The 17,601-nt window shown below is 39.9% G+C and overlaps 1 protein-coding gene across 7 annotated transcripts in view; it reads left to right on the top strand.

The window, feature by feature from the left end:
• The window catches only part of CDH8 (cadherin 8), a 721,537-nt gene that overhangs the window by 547,537 nt on the left and 156,399 nt on the right, over positions 1-17,601 (top strand). For all 7 annotated transcript variants that reach the window (XM_021093979.1, XM_021093977.1, XM_021093978.1 and 4 more), the window contains one exon: positions 16,015-16,182. In XM_021093979.1, coding sequence (XP_020949638.1) covers positions 16,015-16,182 — 168 coding nt within the window. The remainder of the gene's footprint in view (positions 1-16,014; positions 16,183-17,601) is intronic.

Here is a 17,601-nt window from a genome sequence, read left to right as displayed (position 1 = left end):
ATTAGTTATTTGGAGTGTTTTGAGAGAATTAGAATAAATACAAAAGACCACTAAGGAAGAAAGAAGTGTTGATGTTATTTATTCTCTTCTTTTTTGTGTGTTTTGTTTCTGTTTGTTTGTTTTGTCTTTTTAGGGCCACCCCAATGGCATAGGGAGGTTACGAGGTTAGGGGTCGAATCAGAGCTGTAGCTGCCAGCCTATGCCAGATCCTAGCCATGTCTGCAGCTTATACCACAGCTTATGGCAAAACTGGATCCTCAATCCACTGAGTGAGGCCAGGGATCGAACCTGCATCCTCATGGATGCTAGTCAGATTTGTTTCCGCTGAGCCATGGTGGGAACTCCCTACTTATTCTCTTCTTGATTCTCTCACATGAGCCTTCTTTGGATGTTAAGCTCACTCACATCAGAAACAGACCCCTGGAATTCATTGTAATAACAAAGTGTTCGCATACATGAAGACAGTGAGTCTAATATTATTTGTCTCTAAATATGTAAAACAACAAAAAAGGATTCTCCACATTGATACTGATCAGGCAAATAGCTATTGAAAGAACTCCTGAGATGTTCAGAAAAAAAAGCAAAAGCATTCTTATATCTTTGGAGCCCTTTGGAGACATTCCTTTGCAACAATTGCTAGAAAAAGACAAGGGAAAAAAATTACAGATCTTAGTAATCATCAGTATGATATGCCTCTGTCTATGACACGATATATTTGATGTGTTCTATAGTTTTCAGGAAATATATGTTTTTTATAAGGATGCATGAAGAAACACACTATTACTTAGACACATTAGTGCTTATGGTGAGAAATATTGGAATTGGAATAGGGAATTTCTGGATTCCATCATCATTTACTGGCAGTATGACTTTGAGTGAGTCACTTATTATGCTGTATTTTGACAGAGTAGCAAAAGTACGTCTTCCACGCCACCTTGCCCACATTTCTTTGATTCGAGCCCTTGATCATCTTAGAAACCAAGTGTTCATGGTCTTCATTTAATATGGGGAAATCGTTCTGAGAGAGGATAGGTGACTTGTTCAAAGTCACCTAAAACATAAACGTCAGATTCAAAGACAAACGTATGCCTTTGTCATCATCCAAAAATGTTTTCTCTGTATCCCACAATTTCTCTGAAGTATGTTGCACTCATGTGCATGCACAGGGCTTACTCCTGGAGATGGAATTTTATTCTGCCTTACACGGTACACAGTGGCATGTGCAGGGAAGCTGCAGTTTTCTCAGAACCAGCATCTTGCCTTGCATTCTTTCCATTGTGAAAAGGTCAACGGCAGACCAGCACATAAACCTCAGTTCCTGTAATTAACCATGAGCAACTGAGAGTTTGATGGAGCTCATCTTTCACCTGCCATGGGTATCTGCTACAGAGGATCCTCAGTGCTTAGCTTGGCAAATAGGAGGTAGGTGGTGAGTGCCTACTGAATTGAAGGAAGCAGGCATTTAGAGAAGACAGAGAGCCTCAATGTTCACTCATTCATGCATTCACACACCAACTGTGTATTCCCATCATATGTATCTTTATTTAGATTTGTCGTAACAAAGATATTAAAAAGAATGCATACAGCAAGGAAAGGAAGGGGGAATGGGGCCCGAGAAGAGGTCAATGAGAATCAGGAAGAGAAAGAGAAAGGGGAAGTCATACATTTTTAAAATAAATCCAGAGCAGAAAAAGGAAGAGGTACTTATTTGTTACAGTTTTTACTTTTAATATAGACAGTAAAAATCATAAGCCACTTAATGTATTTGAAGAAACAGAGCTCTGATGTATTTTGACAACTGTCACTAAGGGAACAAAAGATCCCTAAAAAATATTCTCTTACTAACCCTCTGTATAGTAACTCTGTATTAACTGGAAACATCTACCTCGCTTTCCACTCTGACTGGTTTTGCCTCTGGCTTGCCTCCCAGGAAGGTCAGATGGCCTCTTGTTTATACGCGTCTAATTATCTGTCCTAGAGGGACATAGAGATCCGTTCTCCAATGCCTGCCTCTCTAGTGTGGGGTGTACTCCTGCCTGGATTTCAGTATTCACAAGTGTCCGGGGCTAATTATAGTTAAATGTGTCCTATGTATAGAAACACTGATAATGAACAGCTCCTGCAGGTGACATGTATCTGTCTCTCTCTCTTCCCCCGCCCCCTGCAAGGTAAGTATCACTCTCCCAGCTGCACAAAGGAAAAAAAGCCAGAATCAGGAAAGCCACTGAGCTGTGAGCCTGGTTGCCCCATTTGCTGTAGCTCTGTGTGTTGCAATCCACCCCCCTGATTTTACACTTAGCTTGGAAGGATTGGGAAGTTAGCCCCATATCTGTCTTCTCCACTGTATCCTCAGTACCTGAAACGGTGGTCAAAACAGAGTAGTCCTTGACAAATATTCGTGGAACCACAGATTGATTCCTTGTCAGTTACTTAGCCGTACTGTTTCTTCCCCTGACTCTGTACAAAAGAGAGCCAGGGGCCTTCTGTGCCACCTGCCCTCTGAGATCCTCAGCTGGGGGCTGAGAGGCATTGACTGCAAGAGTGCAAAGAATTCTGGTGCAAAAAAAAAAAAAAAAAGAAAGAACAAAATAAACTAAAAGCCATGATAACAAGCAAGAGTGAAAAGGAAGGATGGGTGCTGTGCAGGGGAAGGAAGCTGACAGTGCTTCTTGCACAGACAGGGATCTGGCGAAGAGGGAGTCACGTAGCACCATTGTTTGAGAAGAGGCATGAGGAGAGGAGGAGGAGGAGAATTCTATTTTGAGAGATGATGCGAAGGAAAGAAGTCACTCTGCTGGGAAAAAAGAGAGCCTGCAGCCCCAAAAAAGAATGTAGGAGGATTTCAAAAACAGAACTGGGGGGAGATACTAAACGGGTCAACCAAGATTCAGGGGAGACAGGCTCAAAAGGAGTGGTGATAGGATTATCCAAGGTTGCTTCCTTGAGAGATCGGTGCCCCTTATATTGTTTCAGATGAATTAAGCTCTCAGAATGTCAAGTGATTTTTATTACATGCCTCCTTTCAGTACTCAGACTTTTTTACTTTTGTATGTGTCAATGTTTTATAAAGGTCTTTGGCTGATAAGGAAAACACAATAGAAATTTGACTGTGGGAGGAAACCCTAGAATATTTTTTGTGCTTAGTCAGGTTCTTGATTCTTACTTTGAGAGGAGATGGGACAAGTTCTCAGCACATGTTTGATGCCCATGGTGGCAGCTATTGTAATTGAAAGAAGACCCTTCCTTTTCTGGCCCCATCCCTCTCCTAGAAGGAAGTAGGCAGACCCCTCTGCCCCAGGTTAAAGCAAATGGAAGCAAATTGATACACAGTGTCTCTGAAGCCTTCTGTTAAGACTTTATGAATGGGAACCTTATCCATTCATGTGGAGAAATCGTACAGTGATCTGTTACTGAACATGCAATGACCCATGGGCAAAAGCAGGATTTACTAACCAGATGTTTCTCTAAAAATATGAGGTTGAAGATTTGGTTAATTTGGAAAGTTTTATTAGCAAAGGCAGTCTCTTCACCAGTGTCTCCTTTACTTTCTACATTGTATAGATACTTCAAACCAGGGTGCATGAATCCCTGGAAATTCCCCGAGGGAGGTCCCTGAATTAGTTTAATATCTCTGGGTTAGAGGTGATTAAAAGTGGGAAGCAATGACTATTATTGAAGCTATCAGGCAAACTTACCCAGCAGAATATTCTAAAGTCTGTGATTAGTGATTATCTAGACCCTTCAAAGTGTAGGGGAGGCAAGTTAGTATAATGAGAAGAACCAAGAGATTAAAGGCTTCAGGGACGTTGGTTTATCCATTTGCTTCCATGGTCCCAACCATGCTGAAGCTCATGGAATACAAGTGACTAAGAACTCTGAAGCTCACATGTCTTCATCTTTTAGTAGGAACTGCAGTAGTTCCCTAATTGGGTGATTGTGAAAAATAAAGACGAAGTGATGGTGATAGTAATTATGATAATTATGTAGGTAAATATCTACTCTTGGCCAGCCAGTGGGCTGAGTGCCTTATATGCACATAGACTTTGTACCTGTGTAAGAGCTGGCACAACGGAGACTCAATAAGATATGGAGTATTATTCTTCTTTACTGTGATTGAACTTCATAATCACTCAGCAATGATGTAACATTCACGGTAGTTGTAACAGCAGTAGTGGTAGTGATAAGCTAATTACTATTTTATTATCGACTAAATAGATGAGATGCATTGTCATCCTTAATAATCATTTTATGAAAACAAGCACCTACGGGTAAGTGCTGTCTCTGTGTTATGAAGGAAGAAATGGGGGCTCAAGGATGTTACAGAATTACCCAGATTATTTCTAACAAACACTTGGAATTGGAGGAGTCAAAAATCAACCCTCATGTCCTATATCAAATCCTGGCCTCCTACAACAGCATGTTCTATTTGTGCATGTTGGCAGGCTGTAATCAATATGACATGCTGGGTCTGAACGAGATCTGAGGTCAGAGAGTTTCTCTGAGACATTCAAGGAATCAGGTCACTTTAGCATTTGTGGATAATATCAGTTTAATCAAAATTTGTCTTGAGTATCTGTTATGCTCTGTGAACAATGCTAGGCACTATTCCATATAGGCTCAGGTGGGTTCTACTATCTCTGTTCTATAGATGAGGTGACAAAGTTCCTAAAAGTTGAAAATAGTTGGTTGACTTTATTTAGACTCAGGTCTCAATCCTGGCTCTGTTTCTTAGTATGGGACAACAGAGCCTGTGCTTTATTTACTCAACAACCGCGCCATTTTCGTGTGCTTAAGTTTTGAATTGCTAAGAGAAAGCATCCAATTTTTTAGCGACTTTCACTTTGCTTTTTTAAACCACCCATACTTATTATACATATAATTAGTTATTGGAATTATGGCTTAAGGAAAGAATAGTGCCATCATGTTCTTCACAGAAATAATTCCACTTGATTGAGGAGTCCCTGGAAGTGTTTTCATTTAGGGGAAGAGAAATTTCACCTTAATTCTGAATAGGAATAATTGCAAGGATTTCGCTGTAACTCAAAATTGGCAATTTAAGTAGCATCGGTTATTGGCTAGCCAGCGTGCTGATGCTATAAAGGGTGGCTTGTGCAGAAGTACTTCATAGGGAATCCAGAAGCTACAGAAGCTACAGTTCACACGCTAAACTCACTGTGCACATCGTATGTACAGATTCAGCGATGGGATATCATTGTTAATTCACTTACAACTATTTCATGTGTTATTCCATGGGGATGGGGGGATGACATGACTGTGAGTCACACAGGGGGAAAATTAAAAAGTTGTAGTTATTTAGTAAAAGAATACCCTGTATTACATGACAGGAAATTCACATGAAAGGAAGCAATTTGTACACATTTTGAGATACTGGAATGATTTTCAATGGTCTGATTTAAAGCTTTCAAGCCTGCCGTTCTCCAGAACAGTTTTCAAACACAAACAGGAAAGTCACATAGAGGTTAATATATAAAATCTATATGAAAGAAGCCCTGTCTATCAAGCAGACTCATGGTAAGATGCTTGATGCCATAGGAGGAGATAACGGAACGGTCCTCTTCCTAGAACTACATGGGGTTTTTTGTTTTTTGTTTTTTGTTTTTGTTTTTGTTTTTTTGCCACGAGAAGGTGTATTATTTCATTAATACTCAATACTTAAGATTGCAGGGACCCAGATTTGGGTCCTTGCTCAGCCACAGTCTGTGACCTTGCTCAAAATCTTTCTCGTTACTGGACCACATTCCAAACCCAGAATATTCATGTCATAATACATTTTCAATTCTGGCAAATGAACCAAGTTTTCCTGTGGATGACTGTAGGAAAAGTTGGCTGTCATAATTATATATTTGCCAAGAGAAGTAAATAATAACAGAACTTCAAAAATAGCAAAACCAAAGCAGCATTGATCAAGCATACAGATAAAGAGAATTTTTTTTTCATGTATTCATTCTTAAATAACTCAGTTCTTGAACTGCTACTAGTATACCTAGCTCACCAGCATCACTTCTTTTTGGAATAATCCTGAGAACATCTGGAATATTAGAACAGTTCAACACAAATGTTTCCTGAGACATTTAAGACATAACTCAAATGTCAATTATGAAATGGCTACAATATCTAAAGAGACGGTCAGCACCCCTGGCTTCCTTAATCTGCAAAACACATCTACTTCATCGGCATTCATGAGGTGCTTTGCCCTTCCTCTGGCAAACCTGCATGACCTTAAGAAGTGACTCATACCATGATACAGACTAGCCCTTGAGTCTCCTTTGAGCCTTGAAGGCAGCAAGACTTGGGTTTGAATCTTGACACCCTTCTCCTTAGTAGCTCTGTTATCTTTTAACTGTATCTGAATGCCTCTGGTCTCCAGATACACAACAGTTATTAATATTTACCAGGTCCTTGCACACCTCAGCGCTGAGTCCCCAAAGTGGCTAGAGGAGAAAATGACAATTATTTTTTTTTTTCTGTCTCTCTTTCTTCTTCCTTCTTTACACCCTCCTACCGTCTCTCTTCTTTGTATTGTTTTCTTCCCACCTACTTTTAATGATACCGATTATGGGCCAGAGATTGATTGTGTTCCATCCTGGGCATTCAGGGGTGAATGAGACATGGTTGCTGTCCTCAGTAATTTACTATCAGGACAGGCTGACATAATGGGGCAAGTGGTAAAATGAAGAAGAAACAGAAAAGTGGCATGAGGAAGTTCCTAGCGAAGGTGGGTCAGAGACTAAGGAAGAGAATGATTAGTTCTGTCTGGGAAGGTTTCTTGCTTCTGCACCATTGGAGCTGCAGGGATGAGTGGAATTTTAAAAGTCCATAAAGGGCAACTGTGGACTAGGCTGCAATATCCACATCAAGTTGCAGGGGTACCAGATCATGTGGAAAAACAAAGTAAGAATCTGGGGAATCAAAGGCATATGTGTGTAGTGTTGTAGTAAAGACGAATTTGGATAGAAGTCATGTAGAGATTCGGATGCAAAAAATGTAATTTTTATTACTTGGAAATCAATGTGGAGGCATTACCATTTTGAGGTTGGTGAGAAATGTTCTTATAACATCATTGAATGTCATCTTTGTAATCTTTAAAATAATATAGGTTTACTTCATTATTACCACTGCATTAATATCTAACATTTCTTCATATATATGTATGTGTATATATTTATGAAATGTAAACATAAAGTATGTGTGTGTGTGTGTGTACCACCTGTGAGTGTATATAAATACCCACACATATGTGTGTATTTATTTATGATGGCAAATACTAACATATACATATATTTACATATTTCTCTGTATGTTTATATCTAGATACCTATCTAGAAAGTAAAACATTTGTCTTTTTATTTTTTTTATTTATTTATTTTCTCTTTTGTCTTTTTAGGGCCGCACCTACGGCATATGGAGGTTCCCAGGCTAGGCATCCAGTCGGAACTGTAGCCCCCAGCCTACGCCAGAGCCACAGCAACGCCAGATCCTAGCCACACCTGCGACTTACACCACAGCTCATGGTAACGCCGGATCCTTAACCTACTAAGCGGGGCCATGGATCGAACCCGCAACCTCAGGGTTCCTAGTCGGATTCATTTCTGCAGGGCCAATACGGGAGTTCCCATTGTATTTTTACATCTTAGGTAATAATATCTATTTAAATTCTTATTTTGCAGCTAATATCTTTTTATACATGACATTGATGAGCTTCAGGAGAATTCAATGACATGCTGAGAAATTTGGAGGGGGACCTCCAATTCCATCAGAAAACACATCATTTTCATTTATATTCTTTGCAAAATTGTTATAAGCAGTTATTTAAGTATATGATCATAGCATACATTATTTCTAAGATAAAATTTAAAAATTACAAAAAAAAAAAAAAGGAGTTCCCATCGTGGTGCAGTGATTAACGAATCCGACTAGGAACCATGGGGTTGCAGGTTCGATCCCTGGCCTCGCTCAGTGGGTTAAGGATCCGGCATTGCTGTGAGCTGTGGTGTAGGTCACAGACGTGGCTCGGATCCCGCGTTGCTGTGGCTCTGGCGTAGGCTGGCGGCTACAGCTCCGATTCGACCCCTGGCCTGGGAACCTCCATATGCGGCGGGTGCAGCCCAAGAAATGGCAAAACAACAAAAAAAAAGACAAAAAAAATTGTTATAAGTGTTTTATGATGCTACAGTATTTTTGCAGTGTTTGCTTGATATTTTATGCATTGGATCTCTACAACCTTAACCACTAGTTTAATATTTCCCATTATTATATATTTAAATCACTTGTGTTTTAAATGATAACAAACAATAAAAGTGAACATTTTAATTTAATTTTGTAAGGGGTTAGGAGAAAGGAAATTTATAATTTCCTTGGAATGTTTTCTTAATTTAAAAAAAAATCATATGGAATCTAATATCCAGCACAAATGAACATCTCCTCAGAAAAGAAAATCATGGACTTGGAGAAAAGACTTGTGGCTGCCTGATGGGAGGGGGAGGGAGTGGGAGGGATCGGGAGCTTGGGCTTATCAGACACAACTTAGAATAGATTTACGAGGAGATCCTGCTGAATAGCATTGAGAACTTTGTCTAGATACTCATGTTGCAACAGAACAAAGGGTGGGAAAAAAAATGTAATTGTAATGTATACATGTAAGGATAACTTGATCCCCTTGCTATACAGTGGGGGAAAAAAAAAGAAAAGAAAAAACCATATCAGGGGAGTTCCCGTCGTGGCTCAGTGGTTAACGAATCTGACTAGGAACCATGAGGTTGTGGGTTCGATTCCTGACCTTGCTCAGTGGGTTATGGATCCGGCGTTGCCGTAAGCTATGGTGTAGGTTGCAGACATGGCTGGGATCCCGCATTGCTGTGGCTCTGGCGTAGGCCGGCACCTACAGCTCTGATTAGACCCCTGGCCTGGGAACCTCCATATGCCGCAGGAGCAACACAAGAAATGGCAAAAAGACAAAAACAAAAAACAAAAAACAAAACAAAAAAAACAGGTCAGGAGTTTCTGTCGTAGCTCAGTGATAAGGAACCTGACTAGGAACCATGAGGACACAGGTTCCATCCCTGGCCTTGCTCAGTGGGCTGGGGATCCAGTGTTGCCCTGAGTTGTGGTGTAGGTCTCAGAAGTGATTTGGATCCTGCGTTACTGTAGCTCTGGCATAGGCCCATGGCTATAGCTCCGATTTGACCCCTAGCCTGGGAACTTCTATATGCCGTGTGTTGGGCCTTAAAAAGCAAAAAGAAAAGAAAAAAGAAAGAAAAATTGAAAAAAGGCCAAATTATCTAAGCATGATTTTGATTCCCAATGCATTAAATGCATTCGTTTTCCAATTACGTGATGTTTTCCAATTACGTGATGTTTTGAAAAAGCACCAGAAATCTTTGAGAAATCTAGTATCTCCAAATCCATACCATTCTATGTACCTCTTTACCTATCCAGCTACCTATCATCTAGCTAATTCATAAATTATTGGTCACAAAGAAAGGTAAACGCAGGTTTTTATAAGTCCTATGGAGGCTGAACAGTTGTTTTTTTGTTTTTTGGTTTTTATTTTTATTTATTTATTTATTTGTCTTTTTAAGGCTGAACCCGTAGCATATAGAAGTTCCCTGACTACAAGGTCGAATCGGCGCTGTAGCCTCCAGCCTATGCCACAGCCACACCACCACCAGATCTGAGCCGTCTCTGCAACGTACACCACAGCTCACAGCAACGCTGGATCCTTAACCCACTGAGCGAGGCCAGGGATCAAACCCTCATCCTCATGGTTACTAGTCAGATTTGTTTCTGCTGCGCCACAATGGGAACTCCGTTTTCTGTTTTTTAATGTTTCCCTTTCACCTTTGTGAAGTCTCTGTGCAGCTTTGGCATTACTGAAGTTACCAGCTAATCAGTGATATGGTGGGCATGTATCGAAACCTTGCTGCTTATACCCCTCACCTGTCAGAACCGCCACAAGTGGTACAAATTCCATAGGCGGCAGAAAGTATGGGTACAGTATATGACCCCCCAAAGACTTTATCCCTGGTGAATTTGCACCACTTAACCTCAGAATTGAAAGACCCTTTTCACAGACAGTAAGGTGATAATTGCATGTTACATTGGCAAGAGTTTGGGGGAATGACAAACCTAGTGGTTTCATAACTAGGATAATGTGTTCGACAAGTCTTATTCAAATAGGAGTTTAGCACAGCATTTTATATCAACTGCAATCTTTGAACAGCACAATCTGGGAGACCCGCAAAGACTGAATTACAGTAATCAGCCTTCAAAATGACAAAGGAGTTAATCAGCATCCCCTTGCCTTTCTCGTGAAGCCTCTCAATCTGGTGATATCACAGAAATTATAAAAAGGAGTCTTCGAGATGGATACAAAATGCCTCTCAAATGATAACACCAAAGACAATGGGAAGAAGAAGGGGAAAAAAAAAGGCTCAAGTTTTAAATTTTTGAGATGACTGAATTGTAATCAGAAGTACTCCATGAATGATGAGACATAAGGAACAGCTGTTTAGTACTTAGGAAGAACTTGGGCCAGGCTAGGATTTAAATTCTTAAACTTCTGCACTAGGGAAATCTCCATTTGATTGAATACAGTTAAGATAAAACCAGGTCTCTTAAATACGGGAGAATCAAGCACATCGGTCTATTCACAGTAGGGTCATGAATGCCTGTTTCAGAGCAAGATGATTCCCTCTTTCCCGTTAATCCTCCTGCTAGGGTTCACCTCCCATCTCCTATCTTCCCACCCCCCAACTCCCAGTGCCAAGTTCAAAATCTCCATTGAATTCAGTTTGCAGAGAATGAACTATTCTCAGTAATTGGATTTTCTGATGAGCTGAGATTTTCAAAATGGAGTCCAGGGAAACATTTCTAGAATATAATAGTTTACATTCCCGTTTCTGAGTCTACTTTTCATGAAATGTGATGGAGGATCCAACAGAACAGGATCATCCTTCCAAATGTCTGTTGTGGATTTTTTTTACTCCAGATGTGAGCGCCCCGTTTTCAAGGAATAAATGTGTTCCAGGGACGTTCCATGATTTTTTTTCCCCAAGAGTAACTAGTTAAGGTATCTAAGTCTAAACCCTACAGACACTCCTGAGCTGAAAACTTACAAGAGCCAAAGATGACCATTGTAACCATGTTCATTGTTTCAACTCCCAGTCGTGGGCTGAAATTACCAGGCTTAGAATAACTAAATGGATTTTCTTTTTTTCTGAGGTTATTTACCAAATGCCTACATTAAGGCATTATACCGACTGACCTGGAAGAAAGCATTTTGTCATACTACTTGCCAAAAATTAGAACTCGAATTTGTTGCCAGTTGGGTGTAATGGAAGTTTAAACATGATATTTAAGCTTATGAACACCTTGCTGGGCATTGAGCATGTCTGACTGTAACCACCTGGGAAGACGTGGGCACTGCTTTTGCTTGACCACTACTTTGAGAAAGAGCAACAAAATTCATGTCTTGGGCAACCAGAAGCTATTTAAAATGAGTACTATCAGGAGTTCCCTGGTGGATCAGTGGGTTAAGGATCAGGCATTGTCACCGTAGTGACTTGTGTCTCTGCTACGGTGCAGGTTGGATCCCTGGCCCAGGAACTTCCACATGCTCTGGGCATGGCCTAAAATAAAATAAACTACGCCATCACACAGTGTTTTCAGTTAGTTTATGTTGGCTGAAAGGGTGTAGGGATCTCTTCTCTGCCTTCTTAAAATCACAGTCGAAAATGGATAAAAATGCTATTTAATTGAGATTTGGAGTAACTTTTTAGTCTTTATAGCTGAATATTTTTGACTTCTCAAATTGAAGAGGGAAAATGACTTGTGACTATATTTTCTGTTCTGTGTTTGGGGATATTTAATATGAAACAATTTTTAAAATATAGAAAGTCCTCTCTCTTGGCTACAGAAGAAACAGCCTAAAGCTACTAATACTTGGGAGAATATGTGTACCAAAGTACATAATTCAGGGAAGGAGAAGTAGAAGGAACCTTTAAGGCAGTTTTTAAGCTTCTATTTTAGGAGTTTATTAACATCTTGCCATATTGAAGCAAGTGAAATGATCAGCCTTTTGAATAGGAGTTTAAAAAGGTAGCACATATAGATATGCTCCAACACAAGGAGAAAAACAGAAGGACCAAGGGTACTTGGGGTTTTCCTTTTGCTACCTTTACAGTCACAAGTTAGCAGGAAAGATGTTCCAGAAATTCTGTCTTGGATTTTCTAAGGAGTTGCTGCTAGTAAGGTGGAGACTAGAGGTAACAGGCTTAGGCAAAGTAAGAACTTTTAATTATGCAATTTGTCCTGAAGCCCATTAAGTGTGTGGCATGCCCTAAAGACACTTTGGAGAGACTTCCTGCTTGCCTTCAAATATGAAGACACCTCCCCCCGGTGTTACATAAGAAAAGAAGAAGGTGTGAAAACTCCCAGGTGTGCAGCCTCCCATTTGGGTCATTGTGAGCCACTCACTTCCCTGAAGTGAATGAACAATACCTCTTATTCTCATTTAACAGTAAGGAAACAAATACCTACCTGACCATCTCAAGGTGCAGTCTTGAGACAGCAGTATGTGATTACATTGAAGTCCTTTTGTGTTGCAGGTGTCTCTAGGAATGACCTGGTGGAAACATGTTTGACACTTGAATAAAGAACCAGTATCTTAACCATAACTTTTCGGATCCTAGCAGGAGTGGGGGTGAATGAGGAGCGTTTATAATGAAGGAGGTACTGAGAAAAGTATGGCTAGGTCAAGAGAGACCAGCCAGGGGTAGTGAAGCACCACCAACACAAGCAGCAGAAGAGCTAATTCATTCCTCTCCCTGAAGGTGCAAGGGAAGGAGACCACTCATGGCCACTGGAGTTTTGCTCTAGCATTATCCCAAGACAATAACCAGAGAGTGGCCAAAACTGTGACCGAGGTACCAGGTAGTCTGAAACCTCACCTTGCTCCAGCCTCACTGTCTCCTGGGGTAACATACGTTGGTGGAGTCTAACACAAAGCTGGGAAGTAAAGCATCCATAGAGGTCACTCTCATGCCAAGAGTAGGTGGAGGATGCTGGAAAGTGGATCTGGAAGAGCAGTTGGGGAGTGTTCAGTACACTAACCACTATCCAGATAAGCATTAAATAAATTATCTTTGGAAAGCTCAAAGGGGAAGGGAAACTGTGGTTGGGTAACTACTGTGTGACAAGAACTTTGCATGATTTATCTCACCTAGTCTTAGAATACCCTTAATGAGAGACTAATTTTTCTCTCCATTTTAGAGGGCAGATGAGTCCTGGTGGTTCCATAATTTGTTCATAACCACAAAGCTAAAGTGTGAGGATAATATGAGAAACCAAACTTGGCTTGACCTCCATAGGAGGGAGCATTTATAAGGGGACTCAAACTTGTCCGTAGATTAAGCATTGTACATGGTATGAAGCTCTGTACCTTGGTGGAGGTACAGACATAAACGTTCTGTGATAGGTGGAGACCCAGGGAATTCTTTTTGTCCCATTAAAGCAAAGGTCCTTCCTTAAGAGGCTATGTCATATTCTCATGCAACTCAGAGACATTAACCCAGGTATGCTGTTTGCAGCTGAGCCTCAAAACTATTTTAATTCCAGGCGTCTGAGAGACATCACGGTTTTTTCGTTAATTTACATTCTCATGACATATTTAAATAATGATGAGATTAATACATGCCAGTCTTCTCTGACTCTGAGGAAACTATAAAAATTTCCACTGAAGTAACTTGAGAGGATGAATGTGTAGACCTCCACCCGTCACCTTCTTTGAAAAAAACTTACTTTGCTGCCTTCCTTGAGGAATTATATCCCTTTTCTCTTATTATTAGAAGCTCTACGTCAAATTCAGGGTCCAACAGATGACTTTAATTCATCATGACCTTAAACTGCGATGGCACCTAAACTTTACAAACTACCAGTTACCCATGTAACTATCACAGGAGTAAAACCATTTCCTGATCCTTCTTGGGCCTGTGCTGAAGATACTCTGAGTTATGAAAATACACATCCAAAGGAAAAGTAGCCATGTTGGCTTTTCATCATGCTAAGGATATGATTTGTCTTAGTGTTGTTCTTGATTTTTGCCTATCTGTTTATTTTCCCACATTGCCTCACGGTGATCCAAACCTGAGTGATTGCTCTATGTCTATTTTTCTCTTCGTTCTGTTTTTGTTTATAACCATGTGAGTATGACCTATTCAGTTATATGATAATATGATCAAATCTTGAAACAAATCATTATATTGAAAAATATCATTATGTTACTATCCATATTTCCAAATAGGCAGGATTATCTAATTGCCTGATCCCTGAATGGGAAGCTCTGGTATTAAGGTTTCAAGGTCTAATAAAGTGCATGAGAGCTCACAGCTTTTCCCAGAGCCTGCTCCCTGCCTGGGTGGATTAGATTTCCCAGGACACTTGTGTGCCTTGTCTGCTACTTGAATGATTCAGGGCTTGAACTCCTTGCAAACCTTTTACAGAAAGATGATTTAATTAGAGCATATAAGTTTAAAAAAAAAAAAAAAAACAGGATTACAACTCAGACATGGCCAAAAAATTGGCTCATCCTCAATTTGAATTGAACGTTTATGATGTCTCTAGGGTTAGAAGTGAGGGGCAAATTGTCTTTAATGCAGGAAATTTTCTTTCACTTGAGCCAGAGAGATTACACACATCCATTCACGAGGGCTAGTCTGGGCTCGTCACAAACATTTTTATTATGGCCTCTTACAATTGCGGGGACAGGGCTCTTGTGGCATAGAGTTTAAGTAAAAATGCAGAACAAAAATATAGTATCATAATATGATATCAGACAGTTGTTTGAAATGGGAAAAAATGGTGGTATCGGAATGTTTCAGTTATTCATAGTACCTCCATTCAGTGAAACATTAGGCAGCTCTAAGAAATAATGTGTTGGACCTCTGTATATTAACACATCTCACCAATATCCATTGTATGCAAAAAGAAAGCCCCAGAACAATGACTATACTGTGATCGTATTTGTGGTTAAATATTCTTATGTACATTGTATGCGTATACATGTAATGGCCTTGCAAACATATACATCAAAATGTCAGCAGCATCAATGAAAGGAGGTGTGAAGGTAGGGAGAGGGCTAAATAAAGATTTTTCAAGGTAACTTCAGAAGTATCTATGCAGATTTTGAACCTTTAATAAGAATATTAAATTACTAATGAAACGTACACAGAGGCAGAAAAATGAAACCCTGATAATATGTCAAAAAAATCTACTAATATTTTGCACTGATATTGTTATTTCATATAATTTTATGTTTACCCTTTTTTTGCTTTTCTATGTCTTCTCATTTATCTAAAATATTAAATATTTATTACTTTTATAATACATATGATGTAACTAAACAATTAAAATACAGATGTAGGTAAAGAGTGCTTTAGGCTTTAGACATTTGCCTATATTAATTCTGATTGGCACTTTATTCATCTGAGTTGATTCTAATAACACATTTATTTCTTTCATCTCTCTGATGTATTTCTGAGCTTCAGAATAATTTATCTTTGACCTCAGAGCCTTCAAGCTATTTGTGTATTTACTTCTTTAGTAGGGAAACTGGAGTCTGTGATAAATTGTAAGATTCTTTCACTTCCAGGGTTTTCCTGGGTAGATGAAGCTATGTTATGATTTATACTTTAATTTGGTAGGCAAGAATGCCATTCAGCTTACTTTCTAATGTCTATTTTTTGCAGGTTCTTTTTTTATATAAAATGTATTTTTGCAACTTATCCACTGATGTCTATGACTACAGTCTTTCTCGGTGTTGGCATTAGAGATGCACACTAGCTACGTGTCAAAAGAAAACAAAAATATCTGAATAGGGACTTGATGTATGCACTTGTATGTTTCTGTATGTGTGTGTTTGACTCTGTGATTCACACACTTGTTTTTGAATGAGCTGTTGGCCTGTAAGTCATTCTCCCATTTTTTTTCCCCTCTCAGCAATTATAAAAACTGCCCTTCCCAACATGGACAGAGAAGCCAAGGAGGAGTACCTGGTCGTTATCCAAGCCAAAGACATGGGTGGACACTCTGGTGGCCTCTCTGGGACCACAACACTCACAGTGACCCTTACTGACGTTAATGACAATCCTCCAAAATTTGCCCAGAGTAAGTGAATCCCCCACCCTGGGTGAGCACCTAAATATGATGTTTCCATTTGAATTTATACCTTATTTTTCAGCGATTAGAAAAACAGATAGCAATCCCTGAGTGCTTATTACGTGCAAGGTATGGCAATCCATGTACATGTAAAACCACCAACTCTCCTGTCATTTTGTTGTGGAATGTATCCCCAGTTTACAGATTCCAAAGAATTAGAGAACATTTCTGAACCTTAAGCATAGAATAGGTCAGGGGGCTGAGAATTAGAATCAGCAGGTCTGGCTGCAAGATGTGTGCTTATTTTTCTATTCTATGGTATCTCCCCTTAAGAAAACTTGAGAAGATGATAGAAACACACCTCAGGTATTGCTCTATTAATATTCACTTGTATAAAAGAAACTAAATCTCTGGAGCCTGAGGTGGGGAAGGCAGATAGGCAGTACATTTGCTGCAAAAGCCGCACTCCTCTTTCTTTTGGCTGCTGAGACATCAATGATGACTGACTCTGCTCATCTCTCTGTCAGCTGTCCTCTCAGCAATGTTCTAGGGGGCCACCATCCACCAATCAGGGAGACCATCATTATTTGCCAACTTTCTTACGTCTCCCAGAACCCTTTCCTTCTGGGCATTTATCCAAGTAACCTGACATTAGAGAGATGCTTTTGGGAAGGCCTTTCTGACATGGAGAGTTTTGAGTTGGGAGAAATGGAAGATGAAGAGGAATTAGCTGAAACCAAGTGAAAGCAGGAAAGGGAAGATGGACATTGCAACTTACAGGAAAAAGAGATCCAAAAGCCCTCTGGAAGAAGGGTGTGTGTCCTTGGATGAGAATTGAAAAAAAAAAAATTCACTGCAGCTGGAGCACAGAGGCTGGAGAGTTAGGTTAGGCAGGAGTTTGCCATCCTTGGGTTTGTAGGCCGTTTTAAGTGCTAAGATCTTTATCCTGTGATCATGAGGAAGCCACTAAAATATTTTAACCTGTAAGCTGAGGAATAGGATTTGATTCTAGGGGAGTCAGAGAATATGAACTCTGGTTTTCCTCCAGTATGTTTTCCACAGTACAGCCAGTTAAGAGGTGTCTGTAATCATGCATGTAAAAGGTGACAGTGGCACCAGAGAGCAAGGTTGGTCGCGGTGGGAGTGGAGACAAGTGTGTAAGTGTGATAGATATTTAAGAGTTAATGGTGACAAAAATCTCAGGATAGATTGTGTTTTCAGTTGAGGAGATAAGTTATCCTATTTCTGACACGAGGTATTAGATGCATGCTGGCACTCTTTGCTGGAATAGGAGAACCTGTTTTCGCTGCCTTAGGAGAACTTGTTTTTGAAGAGAGAGAGAGAAAACAAGAGGCAAGGAAATGAGAGTTGGAGCAGAGAGAGAGATACCAAGGTGGGGTTTGCAAATGACATGTTTGAGGTACCTTG

Source organism: Sus scrofa, chromosome 6 (assembly GCF_000003025.6).
Source record: "Sus scrofa isolate TJ Tabasco breed Duroc chromosome 6, Sscrofa11.1, whole genome shotgun sequence".
Lineage (NCBI taxonomy): Eukaryota > Metazoa > Chordata > Mammalia > Artiodactyla > Suidae > Sus > Sus scrofa.
This window is presented reverse-complemented; position numbering and strand designations above follow the sequence as displayed.